We start from the raw sequence: 16,045 nt of genomic DNA, 5'->3' as shown, positions 1-16,045 counted from the left end.
TCTCTATTTACTCACCGAAGGTGATCTCACTCAAATTACCCTAAGGAGTGAATTACTCTCTCAAATAAGTGGATCAGTTTATGAGATAATCTTTTATTTTCTGAAGGAGATCAGATAATCCTTCTGTGCTTAACACAAACAGAAAAGGAGAAAGTGGGTGTAAGTTAGAAAATACATTGGAGTTGATCTTAAACCACATTCTGATACAAACATACAATGGACTTGATCAGTTATTAAAACATAATAACTTAGAAAATATACTTCATCACCCATTTGATCCATTTGAGGTTGTAGGCTAAGGCTAACAATAAACACATACCGAAATTTCATTCAACTCTACCATAAGCCTTCGGCATGTTCCTACATATGTCTTTGAATTTTTTAGAACAACATTAGTTAAGCATCTTTTCTTTCTTTTCCATATTTCTTTCGTTTAATTTATTTTATCATTATAATTTTGAAAGACTTTTTCTCATATCTTCAATGTTGATATTCTTATTTATACATGTTTCTTGATTACTTAATTGATTATAAGATGAATTTATTACACACATCAACATAATAACTATTGATATCAAGTAGTAGTTGTACTGACGAAGAATTTCCATACACTTTCATGGCCTGTGGATTTAGACACCTGAGCATTTGGATCCATCATCGAAATGGTAGCAATAGCAATCTTTTTTTGTCGTCTTTGGAAGTATTAGACAACTTCCATTGGTTATATATTCATGTTTGCAAGACGTTTTGCACAACGCATCACCATTTTTCTTTGTACAAGTGTCATGTGAGGCCAATTTGCTTCGTGTTTTCTTACAATAATGATTCGATGTTTGAGCATGTCCATTTTCTATTCCTGATGAAATAAAATTAAAAGTAGTTAAAGCATAATTAAGTAGTAAATTTAGGTTTACTGATAGTGATTAGGTCTCAATAAAAAAAAGATTATACAAATATTTTCGTATAATTAGGTTTGATTAAATAAATAAAAATTTTGGACGTGCAAGTAACATTTGAGTGGTTTACAAAGTTGTCTTGTTTTTTTTACATATCTGAAAAAAAAAATTAATGTTCTTATGAATATGTTAAGAAATTATTGAAACTTTTTCATACGAAGTCTAACCTAAACTCAAAAAACAACGTAATGTTTTCACTTTTATGTGTTTGTACTTTAAAATTAACTATAATTTGATCTGCGTCTCCACGTGGATTTTTTTTATTTAACTTTTGTTTAACGTAAAATCATAACCATTGATTTTATAAAATACCCATGCATATTTTATGTTTTTTAAATTATATTTAGAGTAGAATGTATTATTTTATAATATAGATGTTTTATAATACTCTTTTTATTTGTACATAATATTATATCTAAAATGTTATCAATTGATGCAATTTGATGTAGTTGTACTATTTAAATATTAACTTTTTTTTTTTTTTTGTTTTTTAGTTAAAAATGACACAACATACTAAAATTTTAATTTGTTGCATTAGTTTTCGATGAATTATTATTAGTTTTATGATATTTTATTCTTGAAAATTGTACTTTCAAAATATTTAAATTTGACTAAACTAAATAAGAAAATATTATATATAAATATTGTTTTATATAATATATATACTATATATTTCAGTTTGTTTTTTATTTTGACCACAAAAAAAACAACCATAATTTTGTTATAGCCTCTAATAACATAATAAAAATTTAACTAAAATGATTAATGGTCAAGATATGAATATCTATCTGGTTAGATAAGATTTGAAATTTTAATTAATTATTTTAAATGATGCGGTAGAATCTGTAAAACAAAGTTATAAAAATAAGTACTTAATTTATTCTAAATGCAGTGGCTACATATGTAAATAAAATGAAGTAAAAATGTATATAAATAAATGGAAGTACCAGAAGTTACTTCAATTTTAATAGTATAGATTAATCTTAAATGCTGTGACATGATCTGTTAAAAATAAAGTATTAAAATTTTATTTAGTTTATTCTAAATGTGGTGGCTAAATCTATAAATAAATAAAAATATAAATATGTAAATAAAAATAAGTATCAAAAGGTACTTTAGTTTTAATATGGTAGATAATATAATGGACTTCTAATTTTTGTTAATAACATAAGTCCGTAACTTATTTTTTTAATACTGATATCTATGTTTCTAAACAATATTATATTCCTTTTTATACTACTATTCATATTTTCAAACAATTTCTAAATGTACTTCAATTTTCATAATATAGAAATAAATTTTGATTTGAGATGGATAAACTTGGAAAATTACTGAAATAAATACACAATAAACTAACAATAAACTAACAGTCAAAACACAAACATAATAATTGCAGCTTTACATAAAATGTTTGTTTAGGATGCGGCTTACCTGTTGAAACCAACAAAAATAGCATCACAATAACGGCAAACATAATAACATTTGAACTGATGGTCATTTGTTTCTTTTTATTTTCTTGTTATTTCGTGTTTTAAATTAGCATGGAATGATTATTGAATTTGGTTAAGCATCTGATTCTTTATACAAATATTTTTTTCTTTTTTTAGAAATAAAATACAAATTAAGTCTTCCCTAAAATTTCAATAAAACACTAAAAACTAGGAGAAGTAATATACATACATTGACTTAGTATCTTTCAAAATTTTTTGACTTTTGTTTTTAAATTAAATTCATAAAGGCTTTTATTTAATCTCTTGTTGTGATAATCTCAACTCCTACAGTTGAACCGCATAAATCTATTAAGACAATCAATTTTAGTCATCCATACAATTATTTTGTCCCATTACTGTTCATATCAAGACTTACCTTACAGCCGTCACTTGCTTTAATGGTTTCGGTGGGAAATGTTGTTTTACGGTTTTGGCGGAAAATTTGTTTTTGCGTTTTTGGCATAAAATGTGTTTTTGTTGGGAAAACATGTTTTTGTGGTTTTGGCGAAAAAACGGGTTTTGCGGTTTTGACGGAAAACGCGTTTCTGCCAGAAAATGCTATTTTCGGTTTTGGCGAAAATGTGTTTTATGGGAAAACGTATTTTTGCGGTTTTGGCGGGAAAACATGTTTTTGTGGGAAATTCGTTTCTGTGATTTTGGTGGGAATAGACATTTTCAGTTTTGGTGGGAAACCGAAATATTTTTTGGGTTTTGGCGCAAAAATGCGATTATCGGTTTTGGTGGGAAAACAATATTTTTTGCTTTTGGTGGGAAAAATATTTTTCAGTTTTGGCAGGAAACACTTTTTCGGTTTTGGCCGAAAACCGATATATTTCGGGTTTGGCAGGAAAACCGAGATATTTTGGTTTTGGCGGAAAACAAGATTTTACAGTTTTGGAGGAAAAACGTGTTTTCCGGTTTTGGCAAAAAATGCATTTTTGCGGTTTTGGCGGAAAATGTTTCTTTTTTTGCAAGAAAATGCATTTTTGTGGTTTTGTTATTATTTTTTGAGTGACGAAATGATATTTAGATTTACGTTTGTAATTTGTTAATTATATCAGAGTTATAATAAACATTTTACCATTTTGACAAAACCATCTCCATCGAGATGGTTCAATTTGGATCAGCCAGTTGATATTCAAAATTTAGCCAAAATTTCAAAAACTTTTCCAGATGAATCCTCTAAATGATTACATCTTTTATGTCTAAACAAACAAAACTCTCATCTCCATCTTAATGAATCATCTCGATGGTGAAACAAACTGCCCCTTATATGATTTTTTAAATAAGTTAGTGTATGGAAGAAGAGGAAAGTCGGAGGCTGGGAGCTGACCATGTATCACATCATCACCGTCACCGTTCTTCACTAACGGAGAGCCAGACTATCACACCGGAGTCGTCACACATCATCGTAATAGTAATCATGCTATCGGAAGCCATCTGTGATACTCTCGTTGGTGATATACAATGAATTCGAGAAGTTTTGACGTGGAGAGAAGGCGTATACGAATCAGCTGAGCCATCGCCTTTGTCAGTGCCACCAGCATGCACCACCAGCTGAGTTTCTACAAACTCTTCTTTTCAACTCGTTGCGTCTTGTCGGTGGATCCATGTTCAACATGTCTCTGTCTTCACCGAAAGTAACATTGTTATCTCTCTATTTACTCACTGAAGGTGATCTCACTCAAATTACCCTAAGGAGTGAATTACTCTCTCAAATAAGTGGATCAGTTGATGAGATAATCTTTCTTTTCTGAAGGAGATCAGATAATCCTTCTGTGCTAAACACAAACAGAAAAGGAGAAAGTGGGTGTAACTTAGAAAATACATTGGAGTTGATCTTAAACCACATTCTGATAAAAACATAAAATGGACTTGACCACTTATTAAAACATAATAACTCAGAAAATATACTTCATCACCCATTTGATCCATTTGAGGTTGTAGGCTAAGGCTAACAATAAACATACCAAATTTCATTCAACTCTACCATAAGCCTTCGGCATGTTCCTACATATGTCTTTGAATTTTTTAGAACAACAATAGTTAAGAAATTTATCATTTCTTTCTTTTCCATATTTCTTTCGTTTAATTTATTTTATCATTATAATCTTGAAAGAATTTTTATCATATCTTCAATTTTGATATTCTTATTTATACATGTTTCTTGATTACTTAATTGATTATAAGATGAATTTATTACACACATCAACATAATAACTATTGATATCAAGTAGTAGTTGTACTGACGAAGAATTTCCATACACTTTCATGGCCTGTGGATTTAGAAACCTGAGCATTTGGATCCATCATCGATATGGTAGCAATAGCAATCTTTTTTTGTTGTGTTTGGAAGTATTAGACAACTTCCATTGAGATAATATTCATGTTTGCAAGACGTTTTGCACAACGCATCACCATTTTTCTTTGTACAAGTGTCATGAGAGGCCAATTTGCTTCTTGTTTTCTTACAATAAGCATTCGATGTTTGAGCATGTCCATTTTCTATTCCTGATTAAATAAAATTAAAAGTAGTTAAAGCATGATTAAGTAGTAAAATTTAGGTTTACTGATAGTGATTATGTCTTTATAAAAACAAGATTATACAAACATATTCATATAATGGGGTTTGATTAAATAAATAAAAAAATTTGGACGTGCAAGTAACATTTGAGTGGTTTACAAATTTGACTTGTTTTTTTACATATCTGAAAAAATATTTAATGTTCTTATGGAGTATGTTAAGAACTTACTGAAAAATATTCATACGAAGTCTAACCTAAACTCAAATAACAAAAATTTTCACTTTTATATTTCTTTTTACTTTAAAATTAACTAGAATTTGATCTCTATTTCCACGTGGATGTGTTTGGTTTAACTTGTGTTCAATGTAAACTCATAACCATTGATTTTATAAAAACCCCATGTGTATTTTTTTTTTGTAAATTACACTTAGAGTAGAATATATTATTTTATAATATAGATGTTTATAATACTCTTTTTATTTGTACATAATATTATATCTAAAATGTTATAAATTGATGCAATTTGATGTAATTGTACTATTTATATATTAACTTCTTTTTTCTTTTTTTAGTTAAAAATGACACAACATACTAAAATTTTAATTTGTTACATTAGTTTTAGATGAATAATTATTAATTTTATGATATTTCTTTCTTGAAAATTGTACTTTCAAATATTTATATTTGACTAAACTAAATAAGGAAATACTATGTATAAATAATGTTTCATATAATATATATACTACATATTTCAGTTTGTATTTTTATTTTGACCAAAAAAAAAACCATAATTTTGTTATAGCCTCTAATAACATAATAAAAATTTAACTAAAATGATTAACGGTTAAGATATGAATATCTATCTGGTTAGATAAGATCTGAAATTTTAATTAATTATTTTAATTTGTTTTAAATGCTGCGGTAGAATCTATAAAACAAAGTTATAAAAATAAGTACTCAATTTATTCTAAATGCAGTGGCTAAATAAGTAAATAAAATGAAGTATAAATATATAAATAAATGGAAGTACCAAAAGTTACTTCAATTTTAATAGTATAGATTAATCTTAAATGCTGTGACATAATCTGTTAAAAATAAAGTATAAGAATATGTATTTAGTTTATTCTAAATGTGGTGGCTAAATCTATAAATAAATAAAAATCTAAATATGTAAATAAAATTAAGTATCAAAACGTACTTTAGTTTTAATATGGTAGATAATATAGTGGACTTCTAATTTTTATTAATAACATAAGTCCGTAACTTATTTTTTAATTTACTGATATCTATGTTTCCAAACAATATTATATTCCTTTTTATACTGCTATTCATATTTTCAAACAATTTCTAAATGTACTTCAATTTTCATAATATAGATATAAATTTTGGTTTGAGATGGATAAATTTGGAAAATTACTGAAATAAATACACAATAAACTAACAATCAAACACAAACATAATAATTGCAGCTTTACATAAAATGTTTGTTTAGGATGCGGCTTACCTGTTGAAACCAACAAAAATAGCATCACAATAACGACAAACATAATACCATTTGAACTGATGGCCATTTGTTTCTTTTTATTTTCTTGTTATTTTCGTGTTTTAAATTAGTATGGAATGATTATTGAATTCGGTTAAGCATCTGATTCTTTTATACAAATATTTTTTTCTTTTTTTAGAAATAAAATACAAGGTCTTTCCTAAAATTTCAATAGAACACTAAAACTAGGAGAAGTAATATATATACATTGACTTAGTATCTTTCAAAATTTTTGACTTTTTGTTTTAAATTAAATTCAGAAAGCCTTTTATTTAATCTCTTGTTGTGATAATCTCAACTCTTACTGTTGAACCACATAAATTTATTAGGACAATCGATTTTAGTCATCCAAACAATTATTTTGTCCCATTATTGTTCATATCAAGACTTACCTTACAGCTGTCACTTGCTTTAATGGTTTAGGAACTTCGCAGTTTGCATCGATTGATGACAGTAATGTCATGTCGATCGATGGCGGTAGCAATAGGGTGATCGATTTCTTCCTCTTCGGATCGATCGGCGGAAGGGTGGAGTGGGTTCAGATGTTTCTCTGTGAACTCTTCATGCGTGATTATCCGAACTGGGTTGCTCGTAGCCGTAGATCTTATGGACTCTGTCGATAGATTTCACACCTCAAACATCGAAGGATAGTCCTCTTCCCATGTCGATCGATCGTGTTCATCTTCTATCAATCGATGGGTGTCAATATGCATAGCATTGCCGGCTCCAACAACCTTCTTATGGGGGTTCCCATATTCATCCACTACCCATAAATCATCTACCACAATAGCATTGATGTGGTGTCTGATGAGATCTTCTTCTCTAGCTTTGATGAAAGCTTCTTGTCTCTTGATAGCTTCAGAAGTCTGAACCACTTGTGTCTCCAATTTCTTCACATGAGTGCTCAAAGTGTCAAACTTTGAGGTCAAGCTATTGTACACATCATCTATCTTCCCATTAAAATCCACTGTGAGCTTCTGTTGACCCTCTAGAACTGAGTCAAGAATAGCTCCAAACTTGCTCTCCTGAGTAAGTGGTGGTGGATTCTGGTAGAAAGAATTTGTGAGGTTCTTGTTGCTGTTGTAGTTGTTGTTGCTGAAGGGTTTCTAGTACTGTGAATTCTGGTTGAAGTTGCTCCTCTGACTGTTGCCATAGAAATTCATGTTCTGATTCTGATTCCCATATCTCTGGAATCTTCCTATGTACTTCACATCCTTTTCCTCATCAGTCTCTATAACTTCTACATCTTCAGCAAAACTGACTTGCTTCTTAAAGCTATCCAGCTTGGTTTGCATCTCGTCCAACTGCTATATCCCTAAGGCATTGGCCGCTTTTCTCCTTTCATAGTCAGTGTTCTTACTGTTGCTAGTTGCCAAGTTCTCAATAAGTCTCACAGCCTCTTCTAAATTCCTGGTGTTGAAGTTTTCTTCACTAACTGTATCTAGAATTGTCTGGTAGACCAGGTCTAATCCTCTGAAGAAAGTGCTTAGTAGCTGCACTTGGTTGAATCCAGGGTGTGGACAATCTCTCTGATAGGTCTTGAAACGGACCCAACAGCGTCTGAAAGGTTCTGCAGGCTTCTGCTTGAAGGTAGCAATCTTAGTTCTCAAGTCTTCTGCGCGTGCTTCATCAAGGAAGTTCATCAAGAAAGCATTTTTGATGTCATTCCAGGATGTAAGAGATCCTGATGATAGTTGTTTAAGCCATTGCAAAGCTTCTCCAATAAGAGAGTGCTTTTAAAGTTTGCAAAGTAGGTAATCAGCTGGTACTCCATTGGCTTTGATAACTGATATGAGATCCTCGTACCTCTCTAGATGGTCTATAGGATGCTCATTAGGTGCTCCACTGTAGGGTATATGTCCTACAAGTGTGTAGTAGATAGGCTTCAACTCAAAATCGGTCCTCTGAATCTCTAGAGGGCGGATTGCAGATCTGTTGGCATAGTATTGATCTGGACGGTTGTACTCAGCCAGTGATCTGTTTCTGGTGGCCTTTTCTGCAGCTTGAGCAGCAGCTGCAGCAGCTTCAGCTTCTAGATCAGGGATTGCGATCCCCTGATCATTAATCTTTTGACCTGCTGCATAATGCAGGTGACCATCTTGGTAACGCAGGTTTCCATGTTCGTCCGTTCCGAGTATTAAAGTCACGACCATGTTCTCAGTATTGATCGATGCGCGAAAATGCGGTATCGGTCGATGTCAGATGAAAGATGTGAGTCGACGGGTACTGAAAAGTATCGGTCGATGTGGATGAAATAGTATCGATCGATGTCAGAGTGAGATCGATCGATGTAGGTGAACTGGTGTCGATCGGCGGTGACTGAAACTCGGTAGACAGTTGGCGATGAGAATCGGTCGATGCACAGGCAGGTGTATCGATCGATGCGGAACTGATCTGTTTGCGGATTGAACGTTCCAAAGCAGCGGGGTCAGCAGACAATAATTCATTTTTTTCCTTGCTTCTAATTATGTTGGGCATGCACCTGAAAAGAAAAGTAAAAAAAAATTATCAGTGACAATAGTAACAGAAAGTAAAACCCAGACTTAAATAAAATCTAATGACGATCAAAGCTCCCCGGTAACGGCGCCAAATTTGATACTTGCTCAAATTACCCTATAGCAATATTACTCTCATCAAAAGAGGTCAATTTTAGTACTTAGGGATCGAATCCACAAGGAGCTGAGGAATCAATAGATCTTATTATAACTAAGCTAGACTGAAGATTATTATTGCAGTGAAAATAAATGTAAACAAGGAAACTATTTTGAGCAGGACAATTACTCAAGATGATTGGATGGGTTAACTAGTATAATTTAAAAGAGTTAGATCTAAGGTTACTATTCAGGTTATCACGATTATAGAGGTATGATTCCTATGTGAGATGCTTGCATGATATAAAAGAACCCAACTAAGCAATAGCCCAACTGTCGTTGCGACCATCTAATAACTAGAACCGATGAACACGCCCCTGGCGAGCCATAGATTAAGGTATTGATAGATATTATGTCGCACGTATCGATCGACTTGCTGTCGCATGTATCCATCGATATGCTGTCGAATATATTGATTGTCATTTACCCCGCGTCTATCGATCGATCACTCTATATGAGTATCGATCGATCCGCTACTAATAAGCTTTACCGATCGTAGGTTGAATACAGTTCACCAAACAATCACTCAGTCAGCTGTCGCTTGTTCCAGGTAAACTGCTAGCTCAAAGAAAATAGATCCAATGATTGTATATTTGTATTCATGTGTAGGTTAACTACTCCTACACAAGCATTAAGCATGATCTTCTAAGATGAATATCACATGCTCAGGTAATCATATTTTGGGCTAATCCCTCATAACTATTTGAACCCTAAATCTAACAAAGGTGTCTACTCAGACATAGCCAAGTAAGACATAGACAAAATCATAGAAAGCTCTGTAAATAGAATAGATAAATAAATGGTGTTCAAGAATGCTCTCAGATTTGACAACTCTCTCTCTCACCAAAACTATGAAACTAAAAACTATATTAGAAAAACCATTGTCTGCTAAAACACATAGGCAAGACTTAAATACTAGAATAATTAGGTTAAAACACGTTAGGGGAATTATGGTAAATAGATGGTGTATTGGGCTTCAAGTCGGTTGTGACCAAATGTGGGCTTCTGCGGCTAAGTGTCGATCGATAGTACTGAGTGTACATCGATCGACGCGTGTCTCTCCTTGTCGACCTCGAGTGGTCGATACGGTCCTTCTCGGGTGTAAACTCTTTAATGCTCCAAAATTCTCTAAAATCATCATCTTTCTTCCACTAGCTCCGGTACCTATAAATATGCAATATATACCCAAGAATGGATAGGATATATCCTAAAATACCAATATACCATGCCTAAAAGTGGGTCAAAATCATGGTATATCAATTGAGCCATCGGAGTTTCTTGCCTGATCCTTAGCCATAAACCAGACATAGAGTCCGGACTGAGAAAGTCGGGCTTTGACATAGACACGAACCGGCAAAGAAAGCTGAGCATCCGGAATAGTGAAACACATACCACCTGAATGAGCCACATCATCAACTCTGGCGCTGGGATGTAGAGCTCCACCACATACGACTGCGGTGCTCGCTTTTCCGGTTGACCATTCAATTGTCGCAAAACCCCAGTACATGTCGTCTCTGAGAACCAGAGGACGAAGATTCCTTCTTCTAACTGTCAAATATTTTCTCCGGTAATCTCACCGTCACACAGGAGTGAAGATCCAGGGTGAAGGAGGCCTCTGACCATGTCACGCGCCGCCGTCGAGAGAAGATTCTCCGCAGATCTTAAAAAGAGGAAAGTTAGATCTGGGATATCCTCCAACCCTAAAAGCCGACCCACTCCACCACCGTCACTTCGAGGTCTCACCGCTGCTCCAAAGTAAGTCAAGACCGTCTCTGTCAATCTACAATAGATTCTTCGGATAGGGCTCGCTAGATTCAGAACCGCTTGCATATCGACGAAGGATCAGAGCGGTGATGGAGAGAGCAAATAGAAAAAGAGCTAGAGAAAGGAGTGGCGCCTCCGGCACCGACAAAACGCCGGTCTGGAACAAAGAGATTCAACCGTCGGTTTCTAGAGAGATGGAGGAGCGTTTATTTTAGAGAGATGTTTTGTGCTTTGTTTTGTTTTATAAGTTGAGAGTATCCTTACAGTTACATCATTGACATATCTGTCTATAATGATATATTAATTATTCCTCATAATTTCTGTTAAGAAGTATAAATTGTATTTATTAAATTATAGACACTTTATATTTGTTAAGAAATACAAAATAAAACACTCATAATAGTTTCATTTTTTATTTTCACCCCTAATATTACAAAAGAAAACATATACTATTTTAACCGATTATTACAATATAATATCTAACTATAATAAACTTTGATATATCTTTTCAAAAACCATTACCACACTACAGCAACATAACTTATATCTCAGTCCAAGAAACTGAAACTTATTCAACCAGACATTAATTTATTCAAATTTTAAATATTTTACTCAAACATTAAATTTATCAATTAATAAAGCACATGATGTTAAAATAGAGTTTAGAGGGGTTAAATGAACTTTTATTAGAAATAAATGTTCATATAAACTCATTTAGTACAACGGGTTTTAAATAGGTTATTCGATTAAATTTTTTATCTTAAATATGATTTTACTTAAAGTTATTAAGACCATATTAACCATATATATATATAACAAAATATATTAAAAATTAAGTTTTTTAACATTTTCAATAATTTTGTTCGGTTTTCGATGCGGGTTGTGTTTGATATTGGTTTTTGGATATAATAATTTAAAAACTGTTCGAGTATATAGACAATGTCTAATAGAGTATAAGACTTTGATTTTCGGGTTGATTCCGAGTTGAGTTTTTTAGATACGAATACTCTTGACTTATTATATTAGGTAACTACTAAGAAAATATAATATGTTGCAAACTTTATTTTTAAAGTTTAAAAATAATTTATAGAATACATATGGTACAAGTGTATGTATAGTTATGGAACTTGACATATTTAATATAGTAACCAAAATTATATTAAATTAAATTAATTCTAAACATAAATATGATTAAAATTCAAATATAAAAAACTAAAATAGAAAATATACGCCAGAATCTAGTATATTTTTATTAAAACACAAGTATGACCAATTGATAATGTTTGGTCAAATTAAAAAAAAAAACAAAATCTATATATCTATCTATTATATTAAAAGAGAAGTCATGACTTATTTCATGTGTGATTTTTTTAATTTGGACCACCTCTTAGAAAGTTGTTTAATGAATTATTGTATGCATATTTGAAATATTTTAATTATTCAGAAAAACCTAAACAGTTATTCCTATATTTTCTCTGAATTACATTTGAAAAAATCTTTTCATATCTTTTTATTTACAACATAAATATATATTTCATTTTTCACTAAAACAAACATTTTTAAATATGTAACTACTTTTGTATTTATTTAAAATATACATGTATATTTCGTAATTATTTTAAGTATAAATATATATTTCATTTTTTACTAAAATAAACCTTTTAAGTATCTAATTAATTATGTAACTATATTAAACATATGTAAAATTTTGTATTAAATTTGTGATATTAATTTAACTAATATTTTTTCAATTAAATCTTTGATCTCTAAAATTTTATTTTGTTTATTCAGAATTTTATTAATATTTTTGAAAATATGCTATTGATATGAATGGTCGGTCTACAAATGATATTTTGAAAATGTATTTAGTTTATGTTATTAAATATAGTAGCATGTATAATTTTATATTTCAATAATATAGATATAGGACTGCTTTCTTTTACAAAAAGATAATTAAGCTCATTTTTATGTGGACCATATTCATATATTATTCAGTAATTTAATTGTTTTCGTTTTTTTAGCATATACAATTTTGAAAGTCTAATAGATATTGTACCAATTAATGTCAATAACAAAAATGACAGATAAATGATTAGAAAAATATAATTCATGTGAATATTTTGTTTCCAGTTTTTTTTTATTATCGTAGTTGTAGGTTTAAGTGTTAATTATATAATGTGATGTATGATAGATGAAGAATCGCAAATAAAAACTTTTAACATTGAAAATTTTACTGTAAATAATCCAAAATTTTAGAAAAATCTAAATAACCAATAGACAATATAAGAAACCTCAAAAAACATGGATAATAAATAAAAAATTAGATTTAAAATGACAAAACTAAACACAATGTATTATGTTTAATAACTTAAATGAAGCACTTTTTATAAATTACACTTAATATATGTTATTCAGTCAAAGATTTAATTCATACGATAATCCGATTAACATATATGGTAATTTTTGTGTTTGAAAATATTTATTCTATTAAAATATTACCAATATGGTAAATATTAAAATTATATACCACTAATCATGTAAATCAAATATTTATATGTATAAAATGAAAATAATCACCCGCACGGTTGTGCGGATCAAAATCTAGTCTATACTATTAAAAGGGAAACATTCTGAAAAAATCTACTTAAACAAAGTTGTTGGACTCTTTAATTTTTGTTATACATTATATTACCTTAATTAATAAATTCCACTTAATTCGATTACTATATGCCAAACTAAGATTTTGCTCATAACATAATTATGCCTCACGTTCCTATCGCTATACACCCGACTTTTTTGCATTTAATATACCTTTTACACATCTTAATATTTGAATGTATTCGTATTCAATTCATACGTAATAAAAAAATCAAAACAAGTTAATAGTATGCAAGATACATATTGCCGACGTATCTTGCCGATGTTATATAGATAACCAGACATAAAAAATAACAATCGTGATACTATTACGTTAAATTAATTTCTATATTTATATAGTTCAAAATATTTACAAAATCAGATAAAAACATTTTGGTAAACCATTTGTTAAAATAAAATTATATATATATATTTTTTATAAAAAATTACTTATAATAATAATTTTTGGTTTAGTATAATTTAAAATTTATTATAAATCCTATAAATCTCTTTTTTTTTGCTTTTTCTGTTTAACAAAAATAAAACTTATAAATCTATACCAAATTTTTTCAAGGTAAACATTAATTCTCACCAACCCAACAAGTTTAACTCTAATGAAACGCACATAAAATTTAATAAAACAATAAATTTGGACATTCAGATATCCGAATCAGGTATAAATCATTTTTTTCAGGTTCGAGTTCTTTGCATCCTTGATATTTGGATACATTTTCTCGACATTTGAATATAACTAGGTATTTGAAAAAAAATTGGTTCGGATTCAGATCGGTTCCTTTTGGATCCGGAAATGTAATATAAGTACATTATATGTCCAGATCGATTCAGGTATGTAGGACCTAAAAAGACTCAAAACACTCCCGTAAAATTCGAAACACAAAAACACTCAAAAATCAAACAAATATCTAAAAATATTTAAATATTTAAAACCCAAAATTTTACCCTAATTCTTACTCGATGAACCAAAAAAAATCCATTTTTTATAGGAATACCCGAAATATATATTTTTAAAAATTAAATTTTATTTGAAGCCTTAAACTATAACCGAAAACACGAACCCAAAACTTACAAAAATATGTGTATAATGAAAATATATCTCAAATCCCCAAATATATGTATACACAAAAATTGGTATTTTAGACTCACAGGTCAAAAAAATCCAATAGGTACTTTTCCATGATCCCAGATCTGATCTATTTTGTGCCAGTTTCAGTTTATTTTTTGGATCTGAACAAAAATTTCATGCCTAAGAGAGAGTTACATAAACGTGAACGTACAAAATCTCAAGTAAACTAATTCATAAATTATATAATTTTAAACAAAATTTTTTATTCAATATAATACAATTTTATAACATATAATATGTATCAAAACTAATATACTAATTCATATCCAATTTTGTTTATAATTTAAAAACCCGTGCTTTTAAGCGCGGATCAAAATCTAGTAACTACTTATATCTGCATATTAGTATAACTACTAAACCTATTATTTTTGATTACGGAAGTTATAACTAAACCTATATGGGCATTAAAAAGACGGAAGCTATATATATAACCACTAAACCGAAGTCAACCTAATTTTGGCCTCCCATCCCACGATTACACAGTTAAATTAAAACATATTCACATGCTGATTTTTATGCATTTTTCATCTCTTCTGGTAAATCCTCATATTTCTCCTTCGAATCATTTGCTTATATCTCCTCTAATTGTTGATTCAGTTACATTTCATGGTTGTAAATTTCAGAAACCGGAATAAAGATGTTCCACGGTAAATGTTGAATTTCTTTGATCATGTTTGTTTTTTTGTTAAATCCGATGAATGGCTAATAAATATTTTAATTTTTTGACACAAACTTAAGAACTTTGTTCTCGTGGAATTAATACAGATCCAACTTGTCAGAGATGCTGCGCAGAGGAAAAGACAATTAATCATGTTCTTTTTCTTTGCCCTCATGCTCAAGCGACTTGGAGATGTTCTGGATTACCTCTATTTCATTCTCAGTCTCAGGATCTTGAAGAAAATATCTCGGCCTTATTTGAGTTCATGCATCAAGAGGATACTCTGCATTTGATTGCAAAATTATCCTTTTGGGTGCTTTGGTATATTTGGAAATCAAGAAACGAGTTTCTGTTTGCAAAAAGGAATGTACATCCAATGGAGGATATTTATAGAGCTCGGAGGCAAATGCAGAATGGAATACACTCTACATTAGCAAAAAAGTCTACTCCTACTCCTCGTCCTAAATCTACTATGTGGGAACCTCCTCCTTTAGGCTGGATGAAGTGTAATTTTGATTGCAGCTTTCGCAGTAATGATAGATGTGCTGGGATTGGTTGGATTCTACGGGATGCAAATGGTGTGCTTATGAGGGCTGGAATGACTCGAATTGATAATGTTTTAACCCCTTTACAAGGTGAAACATTAGGATTCTTATGTGCGATGCAACAAGTATGGA

The 16,045-nt window shown here is 30.5% G+C and overlaps 1 protein-coding gene across 1 annotated transcript; it reads right to left on the bottom strand.

Moving 5' to 3' along the window:
* Positions 1 to 629: 629 nt before the first annotated feature.
* LOC130511286 (putative defensin-like protein 38) lies at positions 630 to 2,454 on the bottom strand. Its single transcript, XM_057008200.1, has 2 exons — positions 2,388 to 2,454; positions 630 to 856 (listed from the first exon to the last, which is right to left on the bottom strand). Exons 1-2 carry the CDS (start codon positions 2,452 to 2,454, stop codon positions 630 to 632), a joined length of 294 nt encoding a protein of 97 aa, XP_056864180.1.
* Positions 2,455 to 16,045: the final 13,591 nt, after the last annotated feature.

The sequence above is a fragment of the Raphanus sativus genome, chromosome 4, assembly GCF_000801105.2.
Source record: "Raphanus sativus cultivar WK10039 chromosome 4, ASM80110v3, whole genome shotgun sequence".
NCBI lineage: Eukaryota > Viridiplantae > Streptophyta > Magnoliopsida > Brassicales > Brassicaceae > Raphanus > Raphanus sativus.
The sequence above is the reverse complement of the archived record's forward strand: the minus strand, read 5'-3'. Positions and strand labels throughout refer to the sequence as shown.